At 37.3% G+C, this 22,537-nt stretch overlaps 1 protein-coding gene across 2 annotated transcripts; it reads right to left on the reverse strand.

Annotated features, from left to right (window-relative positions):
* Window positions 1-1,400: 1,400 nt before the first annotated feature.
* LOC121409128 (probable D-lactate dehydrogenase, mitochondrial) lies at window positions 1,401-22,473 on the reverse strand. Of its 2 annotated transcripts, XM_041600956.1 has the most exons (13): window positions 22,304-22,473; window positions 16,220-16,325; window positions 15,584-15,693; window positions 12,230-12,374; window positions 11,621-11,762; window positions 9,112-9,271; window positions 7,854-7,959; window positions 6,860-6,953; window positions 6,350-6,478; window positions 5,901-6,028; window positions 4,217-4,307; window positions 3,402-3,510; window positions 1,401-2,940 (listed from the first exon to the last, which is right to left on the reverse strand). In XM_041600956.1, exons 2-13 carry the CDS (start codon window positions 16,319-16,321, stop codon window positions 2,775-2,777), a joined length of 1,482 nt encoding a protein of 493 aa, XP_041456890.1. In that variant the 5' UTR covers window positions 16,322-16,325; window positions 22,304-22,473; the 3' UTR covers window positions 1,401-2,774. The 2 variants fall into 2 exon arrangements, with proteins under 2 accessions (XP_041456890.1, XP_041456891.1); XM_041600957.1 differs by lacking the exons at window positions 16,220-16,325; window positions 22,304-22,473 and having other exon boundaries at window positions 12,230-12,369; window positions 15,584-15,671.
* Between the last annotated feature and the right edge of the window lie 64 nt (window positions 22,474-22,537).

A 22,537-nucleotide genomic window follows, 5' to 3' on the forward strand; every position in this document is an offset into this window, starting at 1 on the left:
CGACAATCCATCTGATTCAAGACATCACTTGTTTAAAAGGGGGTTATCTTTAAACAGGCAAAAATCATTATAATGTTGTCTTCTAAAACAGAAAATACAAGAAAACATGGACCTTTATATATATTTTTTCAGTATACAAAATAGAATTTAATATGATTGTCATTTGTACAGATAACTGAAAATACACAGCAATATATATTTTTATGTCCTGCATAAGAAGTACATGATTTAAAAATCATTGAATATGTACTGATTGCATCATAAACAATTTTCAAATTCATTTTAATCACTATGATCGCAGGGTTGTCACTACGTTGGCCGCCACCAGTCAAAACCTTTCGCCAAAATGAACCCATCATACAAAATCCAGACCAGCACAAAATGCAAAATATCACACCCATCTGACCAGTACTATTTCTCCACTGACATGACAAGGAAAATTATCATTTTGATGCATATATTGTGGAAACTATATTGGGCTTTGATCCCCTTAGAAAAGGGGGGTGGAGATAAAAATTTCAAAATTCAAATGTGCTTGGTGACAACCCTGGTGATAATCATAAGAAGAAATTTTATTGCACAAATTTACAAATGAAACATCTAAAAAGAAACATTACAACTCATCATCATGAAATTTTGAATCAAAATTAATTAAAATTCTTATAAACTCTATCACGCAGCAAGGTATAGTTACAACTGTGAAATTTGAATTCATTTACACGGAACATAATTCAATTCCAGATGATAGAATAAACCTTTTCAGAAGTCCACCTGAATGCTGTGTTTGTTCTTGTAAAAGCAGAAAGATAATATTTAGAAGTTAAATCAATTTTGGTTTACAAAAAAAAAATTTGAAAGCAAATAGATTTAGATTTGATTATCAAATCATACTTGTGATGTCACTTGCAAGCTGCTCTCTATAGCTGGCTCTATAAAATCTAGGAACTACTTTTTAAAAGAGAAGTAATGTTACCCATGCATTTATTGCAATACTGGAAATATAATATCAGAAACATGATTTCATGATGTCTCCATGAACAATAAATTTGTAGATTCATTCGTCAAGAACAATAAAATATCATTTGAAAACCAAAAGATAAGAAAGGTTTATATTCATAATAATAATCACATGCTGTGAAGGTTTTTTCAATAACAAAAATGGGTATGTGAAAAAGTTTTAGAATCTCCATGTATTGTTTCATATCATAACAAACCAATAACTATTTAAGGAGCTTTGCTCTGTGTAATACTCATCTCCATCTTTAGGGTTAACCATGACACAAGTAAAAAATGATAAAGCAATTAGTACTAAATAACGAACATGTGTACGCTCTACTGTGTGGAGATATATATTAACTTAAAGGTATTTGCTAACATTGATTTGACTTTTAAAAAATCTGAGCTGCGAGGTCCCACTTGTTGCCTGCACCTGTGATATGTTACAAAAAGGAAGCCCGGAAAAAATCGCATCTGAAAATCATTATTTTATTAAGTGCTTCAAAAAAGTGAAATATAAAGTGACCGGAAATACCATCTTAATTTCACCCATACACTTATGTGTTCTATTATTATCGACAAAATAGAAATTACACAAAACCATCAATTATAACGTATATCAAATGGATTTCTTTCGATTTTTTTGTTGTTTTAGAGTTTTTAGGTTGACAGAAAAGCATTCATGTACATATTTCATCTCTCCTTTGAAATCTTTTAAATTACATGTCTACAATGTTAGCATACGCCTTTAACAGTACTTCTAACAATGCTACTGTATATCACATGACACATACACAATCATACATAGGCATTTGAGAAAAATTCATTCTTTAAATAGGGACGTATTGAAGCCCTTCTTATATACTCAGGCAGTTTTATTACAGATCATACAATCAGCTGAATTTGTGATCAAAGGCTTATATACTTGGACATTATAATCTGTCCGACATGTGAGCCCGTTGGACTAATGTGATAAAATTTGAACAGCTAGGGGCGGTATTCTGAGGTCATTTTATCTTTAAAATATTTTATTTGATCTCTTAAAATGAAATTGGTATTCTGAGATGACATTTTATCTCCGAGGTAAAATTTTTAATTTTATCTTGCGTGTAAATTCTATCTTGCATAACTATAGATGATACGCAACAGAACAGTGCTTGCGTAGACATACCCATTGCGTATCTGGGTATTGCAACGCGGTTGATGTGCTTGCGCTCATGTTACTTTGAGGAAAAAAATAAAATAAACTTAAAAGAGGGTAGAGGCTATTTTATCTCCGAGACGTTGATTTCACCAATATTTCTAGGTGAATTAACTGGTTTTAGGTCTCATCATTGTTAAACCCAAACTAGCACCCTGTACCATACTCAAATGTTTCAGAACTATAAATGCAGTTTACTAGTTGGTTTGTCTAATGTATTTTATCATCCCTTTCTCCTCCAAGACTATCCTAGACATACTGGCACAAATTACGTAACATGCTCCAGGCTTTTCCATGTGATCAGCCATCTAATTGATTTCTTATTACCATGAAATTAAGAAAATGGGCAATAATCACACATTATCATTGTATGGAACCTAAGCCAAGCAAGTCCTCTCTGTTCCAAACTATGCCTACTTTCTCCCATAAATTTCCAGTGTAATGTCTCTTCAAGACAAATACACATAACAGGAATTTGTGTATCATAAAAGTTGCTTCCTGTTCACAATACTGTTGTATGATTCAAATACAATTCACTGCTGTATGGCTATGTTCAATTCACAGAAATTCAAAGATACTATAAGACTTTGCCAGGATTCATAATGTTCATAGGATCTATTGTATGTTTAATCTGTTTCATGACATGTATCCCAACATCACCGATCTCTTCAGTCAGAAGCTGTTTCTTGCCTAAACCAATCCCATGTTCTCCGGTGCAAGTCCCTCCTGCAGAAATGGCCCGCCTTTATAATCATGAGAAAGAGATTAAAAAATTATATTAACAGAATTCACTTTCTGACATACAACAGTGGAACAATATTTGGTCATTACGTGCTAATTGGCATTGTTACATAGACCTATAGGGAATGATCAGGTTCTATGCATTTTTGTCTTGAACTATTTTTTTTTAAAGCATGTAATATCATAGCCATTATCGCAGCTCATATTTGAACTGTTTTGCACTTTGAATATCAGGACCAAAAATATAAGTTTAAAGATTTCATCTTAGAAGAATTGCACACAGGGGAACATTTGTGGGAGCTTACATCCATTCTTGGTAATTCCAAATTGATATTGGATTTTTAATTGAATCCAGTATCAATTCATACAACTCCTAATTAACAGGGGTATCATTTGTTACATTTAGGGACAATAGCCTTATCTACCTTTAACTGTTTGATGATGGGATACATTGGATACTTACCTCCCAAGTATACTGGTGAATTCTTTTGCCTTTTTGAATTCATCATTATCTCTATCCAGTAATAGAATACAATGGAAATTGCCATCACCAACATGGCCAACTATGGTGTCTGAGAGTGACAAAAAAAAATGAAAAAAGTATCACATTTGGAATATTCAATTATTCATGGCTTATACCAAACTGTAATAAAGAATTATTCATTTATCATGTAGTTGGTCTTCTGTATGAAAAACAACAGAACTCTTATGATAAATTTTAAATGTCATTCTTTCATCCTTTCTCTATCTTGAAGTTTAGTTTAAACCACATCAGGGGTCCATTTCATAAGGCAGTTCGTATGTCACTTAAGGCATGGTCACACCGCCCGAGCATTGTTGGAGCGGTAGGGAAAGAGGGCCGAATTTCGCTCACAAAATTGGGAAAAAAATCGAAAACATAAAAAAAACAATCGAAATCGAAAATGGTGAACGGTAGCTTCACGACCGCTCCAACAACGCTCGGGCGGTGTGACCATGCCTTAACACACGACTTTATGCATGACTGAAGATCCTTTCTTGTGCTTAATGAAATTGCCCTTGTTTAACATGGGAGTGAACCAAATATTGACAATTACATTTCTGCATTCCAATGCTTGTTAATTAAGAGAAATGTATATCTCCGAACCCAAAGTGGATTGGTGTATTTCTTTCAAATGATACCCATTGATCGCAATAGACAAAGACCAGTAATATAGTCTGATATGGCTTTTCTTCTTCATTTGTGCACATTTATCCAATGAAAATTAAAAAAAAGGAAAATCTGAATCCAACACTTACATATGAAACCCATCCTGTTTAGGTCATCAATGGTCTCCAAGATAACACGAGGCATATGAGAGATTGGTACACATACATCTGTGGATAAACCCTAGGGGAGATTATAAGAATGATGTTACGTTGGGAATGAGGACAAATGAAAGGTAATCACACAACCACCACTACCATTCCTACCACTGCTACATAAGTTACCGTCATCACAAATCACTTTCAGTGGAATTTCAATCCTAAATATGAAATCAATTAATTTTGATTAGCAACAATAAAACTAACACAACAATTATGAATTTTGGCTGGAAAAAGAATTTGCATTGGATTTGTACGTGAAATCACGTTTTTGAGCAATTTCGTGTCTGACATTCACCTACATATTGTTGCATGATTTCGGAACTGAGTAAGGACCCAGGCATAAAAATTTGGTCTAAAAAGTTGGACGAACCTTTTAAAATAAATATCCTCCCCTCCCTGTACTGACAGGGTTTAGTGTACAAATGTGGCATTACATAACTCTAAGTAACTCCTATTGAAGTGGAAATGTCCCAATGAAATATACAAATATACCAGGTTTGAGAAAGTATAGTTGAAATATTTTATCCGAGGTTGGTTCGGCAATAACTATTAATACCAACATTGCTGGACCAAAAGAGGATGAATACTTCCACTATACTTTCAAAAGAAACACACGGTTTATTTGTTTATATCCCTTCCATATCAAAGTTTAAAAAAAGAATATTGGTAATCTAGTCCTAATTGACCCATCTCCATGATCTGGACAAAATCAAGATCGACTTAGCACTAATTTATGCAAAATTGGCTTATCATCCTGGGATCGATCTTCTAATAATTCCATGGTTGTGAAGGTTGTGAACTAACCCTGCTGAACAAAAATCAAGCAGCCTGAATCTTTTGATGATCGAATGATGGCCATCATTAATTTTATTTTCAGCATACAGATTAAAGAGAAATTCTAGTAGTTGCAGTAAACATTGATTTCATGAGAAAGTCTGTAAAACGAGGCTTAATTGTCAGTATATCGTCAAGGATCTAGATCTGGTACAGTTACATAAACTGAACTTTGTGAAATCTTGAAATCTACGCTGAAAAATGTTCACACCGAAGATCCCCAACACAGATAAGTGCACGTGGGACAGTGTATAATTATTGCTCTGAATGTCGGGCCAAACACTTCAATTTCTTCCAGAATCCTTTGGCACATACGTTTTATTTATACAAACAGACACTTTGGTGGTCATTTCATTGGATTCTGTACGAACTCATTTTGATATCGTTACCAAAACTAGCATTTACCTTTAATTATGAACAAGCAAGACATGATTTTACACCAGACGTTTAGTCAGCTGAGAGTTTGTGATTCAGCTAGTATTGCATTTATATCTGTGCTGATTGCACTGCGCTCAGCTAGCGGCCCCTGATCAAGTATCTGCACTGTCTCATCACTAGACTTACCCAGTGGAGGCAGCCCATCATGTGCTGTGCCAAAGTAATAGTGTGGTTTTCCATCGGGCGCAAAATAGTACAAACACTATTCTACTCTTGACGTCACTAACTATTTTGGTCTCAGATGAATTTCATTTTTCTGATGAAATTATGAATAGTACGTGAAGGGCTCTTGACCAATCAAATAGCAATAAATTTTCAGTAAGGGATATAAGGATTGCATTACCTTACATCCTGGTCTCATTGCAAGACTAGCATACCAGATATCATGTCTGGCCTTCCAGAGTTTGTTTCTATCCTCCATCTTAGTGGCCCATTCAAAGTTAGATCCTCCATTCATTGCTACAATGTCACCTGCAAATCATAGTAACACTGGTTAGGAACATAATATAACTGACATTTTTTTTATAATAGAACACCATTTAGAGATTCTTGGCAAAAATTCCAGAAAGTCATGACTGGATCAACTATCACAACTAGCCTTCCAAAATATTGATATAAGACTATAAAACAGAAAAGTGCTCTACCAACAAATCACTCTCAATATTATGAATCATTCCAAAATTTGTCATTTCTTGAGGCTGAGAGTGATCTTTTAATCTGATTAGTCTGTATTCCTCAAACTAGGATTACAAAAAAATTGACTGCAATAAAAATACAAGTGAACAAACTTACCAACTGTTTCTATTTGTGATTTGATGGAAGCTTCTGAACCATGGAATTCCAAGAAAAGAGTAGGAGCCAGCTTGTTGTTCAGATCACTGAATTTATTTGTTGCATCAACAGAATTTTCATCAAGAAATTCTGGGGGGGGGGTAATGAAAAATGTATTTTGAAATAATATTCTATCACCCTATTTTCAAATTGTTTATCCAATCATATAGATTCAGGTTTTATGGTTTACTTGCAAAGAACAGAAAAATGAAAGATACAATTCAATGGAAGATTTTTAACATGTTAAGTTGACATGTTTAGGGTGAAGTCACAATATATCAATCATCAACAAACCTAGACAAAGCCACACCATAAACTAATCCAATATCTGATTGAAACTACTAACGATTCATATCTCTGAAGATTTGAAGAAGAAATTATTCTAGAGAATTTTCCTTTACAGTAAAAGCCATAAAGGTGCTTAGCATCTACAATGTGTCGTGCCATGTATAAGAACTGAAATGTATTTACCTATCCTAGCAATAGGAACTCCACACTGCAATACTTGAGTTACTGAATCTACTGCTGCATTGACTGTATCAAAGGAACACACTGCTGACATCATCTATAAAACACAAAACACCATTAAGGAAACACTCTAATTTGGGATTGTGGGATTGTAATCCAATAAATGAATCAACAGTTAATGAAAAATTAAAGCACATATCTAACTCCTTTCACCCACGAGCAGCAACTTGCTTGGATGGTTTATCATGTTGCTATAATCTAGGTTACCAATTATGCCACTGCACTGGCATAACTGCTATTATATCAAGGGGTTCTTACAGAGAAAATCATGCTTATACTCTGAAAGAGAAATTCCTCAAAACAAGTTAGTATAGTGCCTAATTGGGGATTGCCAAGGGTACCACTGTGGAATGTGTAGGGAATCTTAGTAATAGGGTTGGTATTCATTAACTTCTTTTGAGGGATTATTTTAATATAAGACAATATTGAAAATATTAAATAGCTCAGTTGGTAGAGCACTAGACTTAATTCCAGGAAGCCATGGGGATGTTTCATCAATGTTTGTAATCAGACAAGCCATCAAATGTGAGAGCTAGATCAGTAATATCTCAGGTTTTCATTGACAGAGAAGCACTGGTCTGTGACTGTTACTATGGTAACTGTTGGATGACTACTTATCAGTGGTAGGCAACAAGGAATATGAAGTGTTATCCTGAAATCTAAAGCACATGGGTGTTCTGGTGCCCTTGGATGAGGCAGCTATCCTCATTACCTGGTTCCTATTAGTGACTCTCAATATGTTGCTTCAATGGTTGCTTTAGATATATATATATAACTGTTCTCTTCATCCATTTTTTTATATATATAACTATATATATATATATATATATATATATATATATATATATATATATATATATAAATATATGATACACATCAGCTTTACTTTCTAATCAGTAAGGTAAATAACCAATACAAAACTAAACCTTTCCCATACCATTTCAGGCATTCCATATATCTTGAGTGTTGCCTTGGTGATGATACCAAGGGTTCCTTCTGATCCAACAAACAGACTTGTCAAGTTGTACCCCGCTGAACTTTTCCTGTTTATTAAAGAAACAAAATCACAACTCGATTCAGATGAATTGTTGACATGTTAAACGTCCTCCAACCCTGCCAGGCCCATAACAATTCTTTACAGTTACATTTTGAACATTCCTTCATTATAGGTGAATTAATTCAAAGACGTGATTTTAATGTTAAGATGCTCATCAGTGAGTGCCGACTTTAACTGTGCAATGTTTTTTAATATCAACAACATCCAAACTAAGGTTAGGAGACTAATTCCCTGCTGCTAAGAAGTTGCATCGTTGAGAAGGTGATTCAACAGTCGGGCTTCTACCACAGTCTCACATAAAAACCCTTTTAATTCCCAATTTTCCCAATGAGGTAGCAAATTTATAGTATACTGCACTATGCAATGTTATTGCCAAAGCTATTGCTGAACTGCCCATGTACTAAATACTTCAAGGAAATATTCATATTGGATGCCCTTGTACCACAATCAAGTAGACTGTGACAAATGCAGATACACATATTACCAAAGGATGCAAATCCCATGTTGAGATTTGAACCCTGAACTTCATGGGTTATAGTCTGGGGATATATCCAATAATCTATGACCTGATGATTCAGTGACAAATGTTTTCAGCTTGTCTTTTTATGACTATGGCTATTCTGAACTAGAGTTTAAATCAAACCCTGGTTTAAAATTGTGGTTTAACTATGGAGAGCCAATTGAAGCACAATCTGTTACAGTGCACATTCAATTTAACTCATTTGACACTGAAATTGTTCATAATTGTCTGGGAATGGTAACTGAAGTATTTTTCTTCATTATGAAAGCAAATCAGACAAAATAGTAAACATTAAAAGTAAACAACATAAAAAAAATTGAATTTTTGGCTTCCCATAATTTTGCTCAGAGTTAGACCATGGTCTAAGCTAAACACGACTTCAGGATACGGGCCAATGGGTTTAGATTTATGGTTTTGATACTAAAAGAATTTGTATTTTAGAATGTAGGTTCATAGAATTAGGCTGAGGTTCTATATATTAATATGCATGTTTCAAATTAGAGTAATTATCGCCTGAACAAATATGAATAGAAAAGGAGAATCTCTAGCCAAACACATGATTTCCTATACAATCTGCTCCATTCAATTCATATGAAATCTGGCAAAAATGTGTAGTACCTTGGTCGACAGCCCTCGCCTGCTGTATGGAGAATAGATCCATCAGGAAGCACTACCTCTAGGTTGAGGACATTCTCTTTCATAGTACCATACTGGACAGCATTCGTTCCTGATGCACCTGTTGCTGCCATGCCACCAAGTGATGCATCCGCTCCAGGATCTATACAAGAATCAGGTCAATCTAATCAAAGTAATCATAGATCTATTTCAGTTCAACAACATTGCTACTAGGGCTGGGACTTAAACCCGGGGACCCAGGTCCCGTCCAGAAGCCTCGGGTACCCGGGTAGAAAAATCAATACCTGATACCCGAAATTGTTTACCAATATAACATAAATGTATAAGATGTGTATTGCGTAGTGTAAAACATGATTGTAACTCATCACAAAAGTACACAAGTCTCATTTGAATCTCACCAATTACCCTCGGAATATCTATAAATCAACAAGTTTCTCAAGTTGTGGCTGAGAATCTCAGTCACAACTTGAGAAACTTGTTGATTTTGTTCAATCATCGGCATGTTTCTTTTGCAGCTTGAGCATATGAAGTGCCAGCCAATCACGTTTGTGTTACCATTTTCAGTTCATCATTAACCAAAAATAGTAACACGGTCGTGATTGGCTGGTGCATTTGATGCTCCGAAACTTGGAAATCAATTGACTTTGAGCTCCCAGGCCCCAACTTGAGATCTCGGCCGTTGGCCTTGCGATCGCACCAAAAATTGGCACGCAGGTTGTATGAAACATAGTATACAAAATTGTACAGTAATTTATTTCGTTGTTTTTTGGACCTTTTGTTTTTCATTGTTTTTTCAATGAATTGTTGGGGGACTCTTCTGAGATTAGAAACACCGTAAAATAAATACATTAGACTGGCAATAATAACAAGGCAAAAGCGATTTTGTGTCTCGCCCAGGTATGAAAATATTACCAGAAATATTGTGATTCGCGAGGGCATGCAACAGAAGTGTATCGAAACTTCATTGTAATATGACTGGGATGGAATAACACTTGCCTTAAGAGCCTTGCACATAAATTTTAATGTTGACCTGAAAATGACCTTTGACCTTATCATGTGACCCCCAACTACAGCATAACATGCAGGTCCCCCAAGTCAATCTACCATCCAAGTTTGGTTGAAAAGCACCTTACGGTTGTGGAGTTAGGTAAGGTTGACCTGAAAATGACCTTTGACCTTATCATGTGACCTCCGACTACAGCGTAACATGCAGGTCCCCCAAGTCCATCTACCATCCAAGTTTGGTTGAAAAGCACCTTACGATTGCAGAGTTAGATAAGGTTGACCTGAAAATGACCTTTGACCTTATCATGTGACCTCCGACTGCAGCATAACATGCAGGTCCCCCAAGTCCATCTACCATCCAAGTTTGGTTGAAAAGCACCTTACGGTTGCGGAGTTAGGTAAGGTTGACCTGAAAATGACCTTTGACCTTATTGTGTGACCTCCGACTGCAGCATAACATGCAGGTCCCCCAAGATCATCCACCATCCAAGTTTGGTTGAAAAGTGACTTACGGTTGCAGAGTTAGGTGTCATAAGAGAGTCTTGCATGTAAACTTTAACGTTGACCTGAAAATGACCTTTGACCTTACCATGTGACCTCCGACTGCAGCCTAACATGCAGGTCCCCCAAGTCCATCTACCATCCAAGTTTGGTTGAAAAGCGACTTACGGTTGCAGAGTTAGGTGTCATAAGAGAGTCTTGCATGTAAACTTTAACGTTGACCTGAAAATGACCTTTGACCTTACGATGTGACCTCCGACCTTACGATGTGACCTCCGACTACAGCATATCATGCAGGTCCCTAAAGTCCATCTACCATCCAAGTTTGGTTGAAAAGCGACCTACGGTTGCGGAGTTAGGTGTCATAAGAGAGTCTTGCATGTAAACTTTAACGTTGACCTGAAAATGACCTTTGACCTTACCATGTGACCTCCAACTGCAGCATAACATGCAGGTCCCCCAAGTCCATCTACCATCCAAGTTTGGTTGAAAAGCACCTTACGGTTGTGTAGTTATGTGTCATTAGATTTGTGACGGACGGACGACAGACGGACGGACGACATTTCGATCCCTAAGTCAAAAATAATATACATTTATGACTTTTGGTTAAAAACACAATCTGCATTGACTTTGTACACGAAATCACGTTTTTTTAGCAATTTTTAGTCTGACATGCACTTACATATTGTTGCGTAATTTCGGAACCAAGTACCCGGGTGACGCCAAAATGGTCTCAAAAGTTGCGCAAGACTTGAAAGTAAAAAGTCGGTGAGCGGCCCAGTCAAAGAATTTCGCGCCAGCCTGGATAGGGTAAAACTATATTCCTGTGTCCTGTACCTTAAAGATTTGTTATAATAACAAATCCACAGTTTCTATAACAAGTTTACTATCAGCCAATCAAATTGAAGGATTTAAACTGTTATTGCATATAATCACAAGTTTTATGAAACGGGCCCCAGTAAGGAAATTCCTAATCCGATCTTACCAATTGGAAACCACATTCCATGGTCTTTCAGATGGTGATTAAGGGCTAGTCTAGTTACTCCAGGTTGGACGGTCACATCAAAGTCCTCTGTATGAAGGTGTAAGATCTCATCCATCTTGGTTAGATCTATACAAACTGATCCCTGATATGAAGAAAAATAAATTTAAGAGGGGAAGGGGGAGAGAATGAGAAAAAAATACAGATATTTCCTTTATACCCTCTTACAACTATGTCTGTAGTAGTATTATCAAAATAAAATAAAAAATAAAAATAAACAGAATACTTTAATCAACTCAAACAATTATCTGCAACTATGTAAAACTAGCTCAATGCTTTACAAGCCCTGCAGAAGGTGTTGTCTCAAAAAATAAAGTTTTTGAGACAACACCTTCTGCAGGGCTTGATTTGTCATGGCACTGTTAAACTTTGGGTATATCAAGGCTATGATTCATCTGTAGCTGGGCAGTCCCTCATCTGACATTCACTCCAGCAGAAAATTATCTTAATTGAAGCTTTAATATTTCTAAACTGTGATTGAAGTCTACAGGTATTCAGAAGCACCTTACTCAAAAATAGGAAGACAATTAAATATTTGATTAAACCAATTACCGGTGGTGCTAGGACACCTCCCTCAAGTCCTGTTCCTGTTCCAAATGGGACGATTGGGGCCTGGTGGTCCCTGCATATCTGGACTACATGGCTCACTTCCTCAGTGGTCCTGGGCCATACAACCAGGTCTGGAGATGAAACTGGTCTGGTCAAAGATACAAAGTCAAATACTGTTATCACTCTATGGTCCATAATATAAATTTGATCATTCCATGTAGTGCATCCACATTCAAAATTTAAGCTTTCCATTTTTATAGGTACATGTAAGGGATGTTGTAGGAAAATTACAATTATTTGAAACTACCATCTTGATTTTCATTGATTCACACATTTCAACAGCATTTTTATATTCAATCATTGGTACTTATACCCCCATCTCACTAGATGGCGATTCCGCTGCGATCGTCAAAAATCAACAAAGCATGGTATATCGTAGCTTGAACGTGGCTTGATCTTTTCAATCTTCTCCGTCGTACCTTGATCTTTTCTGAAGCGGCAAGGATCGCCACCATCTTCCTGGTCGCCACAAAATTTTGAACATGTTCAAAACTTACGTAGCGAGATCGCGGAGGTGCTAAAGCGCATCATAATCGAGTCAAGAGCGTATTACAAACGACATATTCGTAGCTGTAACGAAGCTCCAACGCACAAAGCGTAGTAGAAGCGCATTAAAAGCGGCACCGATCGCCCGTGTTTTTCAGGCCCGTTTCCAAGACAATTCTGCTACGCTGCTTCCGTTTACGAGGCGACTGCCTTGCGCTCGACACGCTTCACACCGTTTCCACCACGACGCTTTCCCTTTGGGTGGCATGTGGCACACGTTCTCAGCCCGCTGCAGGCATTCGCGTTGCGCTTTTGCTGCGCCGCTGATGACTGGCCAGCGATTGAGCAGTGACCGTCTGCGCTGCTATGAAACAACGTGCCGATGGTAGCGGATTATCACATTTTCAACAGATTACGAGGCGACACCACGACGTTTTTTCAAATATACTTCCCAAAAAAGGACCAAAAAGGGAAGCTGCCCAATCTGTTATGCCGGCGGTCCAAGAGGAAGCGAACAAGAGGTTATGGTGGTGGTAGAGGAGGAGCAGGCGCGGATCCAGGAGGGGGCCGAGCCGGCCCCGGCCCCCCCCCTATTTTTTGACAACCTGCAGAAAAAAGTTTACTCTTTACCTTGATAGAAACTACGAAAAACAGAAAGAAAAGTAAGAAAGAGGTATTTTACCCATGATGTGTAATTTACAGCCTCGTAACGACCGGCCCGACCCCGAAAGGAAACAAAAAAAAAAAGGTGAGGGGAAGAATTGGAGAATAGACTTTATATAATTTTTTTCGCTCGTGCTTCGCGCTCGCATTGCCTGCATGTGTAATGAATCCCATTCAAGAGTGTTTAATGACACTAATATATAACCAGTATATATACAATATATCCAGTTCTGATATCAATTTGCACACAATTCTCTAGCACATCAAGCATTTATTATTTTGTTTGATTTACACAAATTGTTAATGTGTATCAAAATGTTTTATTGTTTAATATGTTTAATTTGTGAGATACCTATGCTCTTTGGAAATTCTCACCAAAATTTGTCAAAATGTTCCTTTATCATGTCAGTATATCAAAAAATTAAGCTCATGCTTCGCGCTCGCATTTAATTGTTTGAGACGCACAGCTTGTTTATTTAAATAAAAACGCGCTTAGACTGTTCATTTTTTCAGGTCGGAATATCAGAAATTTTGAGCTCGCGCTTCGCACTCTCATTATTTATGGTGATACTTGTATCCTCTTCAATATTCACTAAAAACAGTCCTAATTGAGTCACTTTTCACGTTACTATATGATAAAATTTCAGCTCGCGCTTCGCGCTCGCATTGTTTAGTTGGATACTTACCTTTGTTCATGATTATAACGACTGCTTTGAATCTTCAGTTCTAAGGACATAAAATATCAAAGATTTTTAGCTCGCGCTTCTCGCTCGCATTATATATTAAGACCACATGAGATACCTAATATTGTTTATAGCAATAAAAACTAGTTAACATATACCTAAAACTTCAGTCTTTAGTTAGGACTACCCCGTGAAAAACCAACAAAAAAAGCAAGATTGTAGTGGCCAATCGAGAAAAATGTTGATCAAAATATTTTTCGGCCCCCCCTATTGGCGAAAGCTGGATCCGCCCCTGAGGAGGAGGAGGAGGTATAGAAGGAGGATGAAAATCTAACTGCTGAGCCAGCTTGAAAGAGAGAAAAAAGACGCTCGCATGTCTTGATGACGAAATGGGTTACATCCGCAAAAATATATAAATTGAATATGATTTAAAAATAGAATGAATTCTAACTACAGTGACAGTAAACAATATTAAAATTTTAATGATTCGATCACTGATGTATTGATTGGGAAAGCACACTTTATGGGGATTCTGGCATTGTGCCCCCCCCCCCTTATGAGTGCTTTCACATCAGTAGAATACTTCTTGAAAGCAAATTTGAAAGAAATTTACCTAACAATTTTGAATGACAAACTTTTGTGGAAAAAATAAACAAAATATAAAACATTTTTATGCTCTTTTATAAAATTCTGGATGCATCCCTCATATTAACTATTAGGCTCATCGACATCTTTTGAATGAAATTTTAATATATATTGTATATTATGACTTAAGTGACAGCCAGGATCGGACCCAGTATCTTTTTGGCCTCCTCCTTCTACTGTCCTCGTATCAGGTCCTCGTATTCAACTTCTAATTGAAGTTGTTGTATAATGCTAAGATGTATAAGTCCAACCAAATTCTGGACATCCATCTTGGTCGGAGGTTGGCAATCGACTGAAAAATGTCTCATGTGCCGCGATCAATATGCCGATTGCTTGAAATCGTTTCAAGAGCCCATCATGAACGTAACACAATCGTTCCATTCGTAGCACCACCGTACCGAGGTCCTAATTAGCGTATGGGCCTCGTTGTACGGTCGCTTTGATCGCAGAAGCAGCGCATCACATCTGCCTCAAATCGTGGCAAGAGAGTGGCAACGTCGTACTACCAGTGTATTACCATCGCCTTCAGCGCAGGTCCGTCGCAGTGAAGTTGTAGTGCAATCGTCTCGTAGGCTAAAAATAGAATTCGAGGACGATTCTGCTACGCTTTGCGGGATTTAGACAGATTGCCATGGTCGCCATGTTCGCCATGATCGCCATCCTAGTGAGATGGGGGGCCTTACCTATAGAACGCATGAGCCTAAAATATACTGTACCCACTTTCTAACAGCTATAATTCTGTCATCTACAGTGAAAATTTGTATGATTGATTCATTAACACTGTAGTTTGCAAATATAAATGAGGTTGTGCAAGGCTTACATGTGATATGATTCATCATGGTTATGTTGTTCACGCACAGCTTCTGCAGACGAAACATTTTGGGAACCAACTATTGCTGCAATGGATTCTTTAGCTCCTAAAACAATAGACTATTAAAGAAATAAAGTCAAAACAAAAGACAGTTAAACTTAACTACATGTGTACCTTACCAAAAGTGATAGTTGCATTCATGCAGGAATAACACTTTTTTTTCATAGCATATCTGCACATTTGATATAGATAAACAATGAAAAATACAGCAAATCAACTGAGGAATTGACACAGCGGGATTCAAATGACTGAAATGCTTCTTTCAAAGCAGATTTTTCCAGCACTCATTTCTTTTGCGTGTAATAAATGTGAGGACTAAAATGAAAAGATGCACCTTTCAAAACATGGCACCCACTTTTGGAAATGTAATTCAAATACTTTTAATTTTCATAGAACAATTTGTTTTTAAACCAATTTGAAATGTGGCATCTGGTAATTTTGGAACCATACTTCTAAATTTTTCTTTACCAATGCCATTTCAATGTTATACTTCCCTTCTCCATTGATTAAACTGCAGCGTGTCATCATCAAAAAAAAGTAAATAAAAGAAATCCTTATTAATTGTCACCATTACGATCAGTTTACCTTGTTAGCAAAAGATGAAGTTGAGAGGGTCTTGATATACCCAGAGGAACCACAACTGCATGGAACCCTGCAAGCACCTGTGATAAGCCTCCACAGTGACATCGTGCTGGAAAGACAGACAGAAAAAGAAAGAAACACATCTCAATAATAGCATGTAGAAACTCTGACTGGTTATAGTGGGTTTCCCAAATCCAAAGCCATGCTCAGGACTCTAATAAGAAAACTTCCAGTTTTCCACATGAGAATAAGATCCATTTTCTTTTAAGATAGTGTGTTATATGACTGCAGCATCTTTTATGCTCTCAACACCAACACCGGACTTGAAATCACCCATTTTGTTAGTATTACATCTAGATTGAAAGCTTCAGTCTGTTGTCTCATTGGTTGTTTTGCTTCACTATATCCTCTATAGTAGAAACTTAAAAGGTAAAAAAAAGGTATAAGAACTTCACTAAAAATATAGATTTCAGCTAAGTTACATTCAGATCCAATATAAGCATCCAACTTGGAGGGTCATGAGTTTGAATCCTAGCCATGGCGTGTTTTCCTTCAGCAAGAAATTTATCCACACTGTGCCGCACTCGACCCAGGTGAGGTAAATGGGTACCGGCAGGAAGTAATTCCTCAAAAAGCTGTGTGCACCAGAATCGGTAGAAGACTAGCTTAGCCGGGGTAATATAGGAGCACCTTGAGCACCTAGCAAGGTGGATACGTGCGCTATACAAATCCTATATTATTATTATATTTATAACCATCTTTTCTGGGGATTTATTGATTAATTTCTGAAGTGAGAATAAAATTGTAGTTCAGCGGAACAACACCTTGATTTGTACAGAGACTGAAGGCAAGCTTTTTGTTCTATCACATGGGCAGGTGCAGCCGCTAATGCGATCTACCGACATGACCGACAGCTGACCCATCGAGTCCCGACCAATGGTAAAGCGTTGGCGATCAAAGGGCAGGCGCAAGCAGGAGACTCGGCTAAGCTCAGGGGCGGAATTCTGAAAGCATGATTAGTGCTCAATTTGCATTTTGGTATTCTGAAAAGTCACTTAAAAGACATTAAGTATCCCTTTACTTATTTGGAACTAGGAAGGGGTGCATCGCGCGCACTTGAAATAGTTATGACCGCACAAATTGAATAGTTACAAGACTTTGGTATTCTGAAGTCTCATAGCGCTCAGTTAGCGGACTTTCCAATATGGGGAAAGATACATACTGGTTATAAAAGATCTGTTACTGTAAATCTCATAATCTCTTGCTTTTTGTGGCTTTCATATCTCATAAATATCAGATCGGTTAACTTCTGTGACTAAAGGAGGAAGGAAGATAATTGAGGCGAAAAGTATAAAAAGGGAACAAAGAATAAAGGGAAATAAGTTGAAATAATTTATAAAAACAATTAAAATAAGGAATAGGGAATATATTTGGAAATAAAGAATTGAGAAAAACAAGAGGAAACAGACATTGCGTGCATAGAGGAAGTATGACTATTATTTTTCTATATATTCTTTATTATTAGCAGGCATCATAAAGTATTTCATTTATTTGCACATATTTGATATAAAGAATAGGGAGACTATCAAATCATACGTGCAGAAATGTTCAGGGAGAAATCAAACCTTGCTTCCAACAATAAAAAATAAGGCAAGTATTCGAATAGGCCTAATTATTCTCTCATAGAATAAAATACAAAAAAATGGTGAGTGATGTTGTTTCTCTCACCTACAAAATGTAAAATGTTAAACTATTTTACATCCGAGTTTGATAACATTTTCAGACTTATAATATGCTTGTCTGATATTTGTATCTTTTTATTCAAATCAGCATTTCTTGGGAGATTTCCCCTATAATAAAATGAAAAGTGTGTATGTTATTTTATTTAAATAAGCAGGAATTAATGTTATATTTAGAAAAATACCCCTAGATGCTCCAAGACAAAGGCAAATATTTTTTTAAAGAAATCTGGATTCAAACAGGTGGATGTGAAAATCTGAACAGGTTCGAACTTCGAAAAAAAAAAGAATGAAAAGCAACAAAGGTAAAAAACAAGTGGAATGCCTCTGGCCGTCTCACCTGCATCACGCATTTCAATATAGCAGCAGTGCTGACTTTGAATACTACTCTAACTCGCACAAGAAGTTCAGTGATACATGGTTACTCTTATGTCCACTTTTTATGAACTAGACCAATAAACTAACAGAGATATGATGGTTATTCAACAGATACACCCAATTCGGCCAAAGTTCATTGACCTTTGACCTTGGTCATGTGACCTGAAACACGCACAGGATGTTCAGTGATACTTGATTACTCTAATGTCCAAGTTTAACGAACTAGACCAATAAACTTTCAAAGTTATGATGGTAATTCAACAGATACCCCCGATTCGGCCAAAGTTCATTGACCCTAAATGACCTTTGACCTTGATCATGTGACCTGAAACTCGAACAGGATGTTCAGTGATACTTGATTACTCTTATGTACAAGTTTCATGAATCAGATCCATAAACTTTCAAAGTTATGATGGTAATTCAACAGATACACCCAATTCGGCCAAAGTTCATTGACCTTTGACCTTGGTCATGTGACCTGAAACGCGCACAGGATGTTCAGTGATACTTGATTACTCTAATGTCCAAGTTTAACAAACTAGACCAATAAACTTTCAAAGTTATGATGGTAATTCAACAGATACCCCCGATTCGGCCAAAGTTCATTGACCCTAAATGACCTTTGACCTTAATCATGAGACCTGAAACTTGCACAAAATTTTCAGTGATGCTTGATTACTATTGTGTCTAAGTTTCATGAATCAGATCAATAAACTTTCAAAGTTATGATGGTAATTCAACAGATACCCCCGATTCGGCCAAAGTTCATTGACCCTAAATGACCTTTGACCTTGATCATGTGACCTGAAACTCGAACAGGATGTTCAGTGATACTTGATTACTCTTATGTACAAGTTTCATGAATCAGATCCATAAACTTTCAAAGTTATGATGGTAATTCAACAGATACACCCAATTCGGCCAAAGTTCATTGACCTTTGACCTTGGTCATGTGACCTGAAACGCGCACAGGATGTTCAGTGATACTTGATTACTCTAATGTCCAAGTTTAACAAACTAGACCAATAAACTTTCAAAGTTATGATGGTAATTCAACAGATACCCCCGATTCGGCCAAAGTTCATTGACCCTAAATGACCTTTGACCTTAATCATGAGACCTGAAACTTGCACAAAATTTTCAGTGATGCTTGATTACTATTGTGTCTAAGTTTCATGAATCAGATCCATAAACTTTCAAAGTTATGATGGGAATTCAACAGATATCCCCAATTCGGCCAAAGTTCATTGACCCTAAATGACCTTTGACCTTGGTCATGTGACGTGAAACTCATGCAGGATGTTCAGTGATACTTGATTAACCTTATGTCCAAGTTTCATGAACTAGGTCCATATATTTTCTAAGTTATGATGACATTTCAAAAACTTAACCTCAGGTTAAGATTTCGATGTTGAATCCTCCAACATGGTCTAAGTTCATTGACCCTAAATGACCTTTGACCTTGGTCATGTGACATGAAACTCTAATAGGATGTTCGGTAATACTTGATTAACCTTATGGCCAAGTTTTATTAACTAGGTCCATATACTTTCTAAGTTATGACATCATTTCAAAAACTTAACCTCAGGTTAAGATTTGATGTTGACGCCGCCGCCGCCGTCGGAAAAGCGGCGCCTATAGTCTCACTTTGCTTCGCAGGTGAGACAAAAAATGAGAGAAGGGACAATACAGAACTTCCAACAACATACTGAACCTCTAATATATAAGCATCTCTGATGCAAAAACTAGTTTAGCCCTATTTTCCAAGCACGATTACAAGAATTCTTAGAATTTGCATTATAAAGCTCACAGCACAGTACAGTGCAGCTTGGCGCTGCATGACGCAAAGTGAAGAGACTCCGCATATTAAATTTTACGTTGTACGACTTAAAAGGTCGCATTTGTATGGCCATTTCTGTCCAGGGGTGTGGTATAAAAATTAGTTTATTGAGCGCTGATACTATACTAGTTTTCAGAATACAAATTTTGAGGTCAATTAGCACTCCACGAAATGGGGAACTTATGAGGAAACTTATGAGACTTTCCAGAATACCCCCCTCCACATATATTAGTCGTACGGGGAAGTGCCGCTTTGATGACCCCCTTTTTCACATCACGAGGTATATATTTAGTTCCCAAAACCGCGTACAGGTACTTTACCCTTTTACTTTAACTTCAGTTCCAGTAACTTAAACCCCCCAATTTCAGAGTTTTGTGAGGCACACCCCCTCAAAAAAAAATTTGAGTGCCCCTCCTCAGGTAGCCTTCTGCTTAGGCTATGCTCTGCTCACACTGTGAGTCACAGTGCACAGCCACAGGCATATTAAAGTCTGAAGCCCGTCTCATACTGTATGTGCGATCTGATGCGACAAGATTTTTCAAGAAATCGCATTTTGCATAAAAAATGGAAGTTCCAAATCTAAGAAGTAATTGTTTCATTCAAAGTTTGGCATGATGTTAGAAATATTAATTTCATATCTTTACTTTGCGGCTAGACCAAAAGCTTCGGTCTCTGTTTTGTTGGTTGTTCAGCTGAACTCTGTTGGCTTCACTCACCAAATACAGAGACCGAAGTTCTAGCGCGATCTGTGCAGGGGACTGAATGGCCATATGTTTATGTACCGTACTTAAGATCGGATAAAACGGGGAAGTGAATTTGTTTGCGCGACAGCCAAGGTAAGTCACTGTTTTTGTTCCTTTCAACTTTATTTTTCTGTTTTTTGGCAATTAATGCCAAGAGGGAATATAAATTTGCATTTTGGTCACGTTAATTTTCAAAATTTCTATTCATTAAAGGGGAATCCAACCCAAATAAAAACTTGCTTTTATAAGAAAAAGAAAAATCAGACAAGTCGATAGGTGAAAGTTTGATCAATATTGGACAAACAACAAAAAAGTGATGAATTTTTAAATGTTGTAAATATTGGTAATCACTATACCCATGGAGACTTCAAATTGGCTGCATATGGGATGTCATAGTGATGTAAGGCAAGGACTACTCTTCCATGTACTCTAATACATATTACGGCTAAAATGTCATTTTTCCAAAAAGTTTTATTTTGAATTGTATTTTTCGTTCATGATGACATAAAACAATATACTGCCTGGATTATATTTAGATTACTCTCCCAGGGGAATGGGTACTTAGGAGAAAACCACAAATCCCTGATAATAAAGTACATGGCCTATGGGAAAGTTGTCCTTGCCCCTTGTCATAATTTACTTACCCAGTTGCCAATTTGAAATCTACATTCTATTAGTGATCTCAATTTTAAAGCAGCTATAACTTTCTTAATGCTTGTCCGATTTCTTTCAAACTTTCGCCATTCTATTTAATTTATTTTTCACCTTCCCAACACAACATTTTATGGCCAAGGCTGGATTCCCCTTTAAAGACAAAAATTGAAGAGCCCCGACGGGGGGATTTTGCATTGCAAGTCCCCTAATGGTGGCTGCGCTGCACGATAGCGAGCCGTCTGTGTACGAGGAGAAAAAAAAATGTTAAAAAACTCCTCGAAACAGACGGCTGCCAGCTGTCTACTTTGCGGCAAGCCTTGTTTTCGGAGTAAAATCCCAATTGGCTCCAAGTTCGGTCGCAGCTATTGATGACTGACGAGTGACATGACATGACATCAGTCGTCAGGATTTAATTTGGAATTATCTTTGAATTTGTTTTTATTCATTTAGGGAAGTTCGAACTGGACTGAAATTCGATTTCAGTAGTCCTACCAATATTCTGAACTCCGATCCATATGATTTTATTAGCTGGAATGTCCATATCAAATGTTATTACAATTTCTTTGAAATTCAGACCGCAATGAATCGCAGTGCATACAGCATGTCGGGGGCTACGGAGCGGGGACTGCCCCGCTTCCGCCTCCCAAGCCCATGCCGCGAGCTGATGCTTCAGCTCGGCCAGGATCCTGATTATTCATGCTATTTTTTTAATGTTAGCAAGTGTTACACCTACCAGAATTTAAACTCAGTTTCTTTACAGCTGGTCAGCACAACTAAAATAACGGCTCCAGCTCAACAGACATCCATCATCCTTGGAAACCAATCGTTGGATTTGACTTTACTTGCTTGATGATGGGATGGGCCCCCACCACCTTCGAGTCGAACTCCGCCGATTAGCTGTAGTGTGTAGGTACGATGACTCGCGATATAGCGCCTGGCCGGCCGGCCGGCCCCTGCCTCTAACGCA

This window comes from Lytechinus variegatus, chromosome 2 (genome assembly GCF_018143015.1).
Source record: "Lytechinus variegatus isolate NC3 chromosome 2, Lvar_3.0, whole genome shotgun sequence".
Taxonomy (NCBI): Eukaryota; Metazoa; Echinodermata; class Echinoidea; order Temnopleuroida; family Toxopneustidae; genus Lytechinus; species Lytechinus variegatus.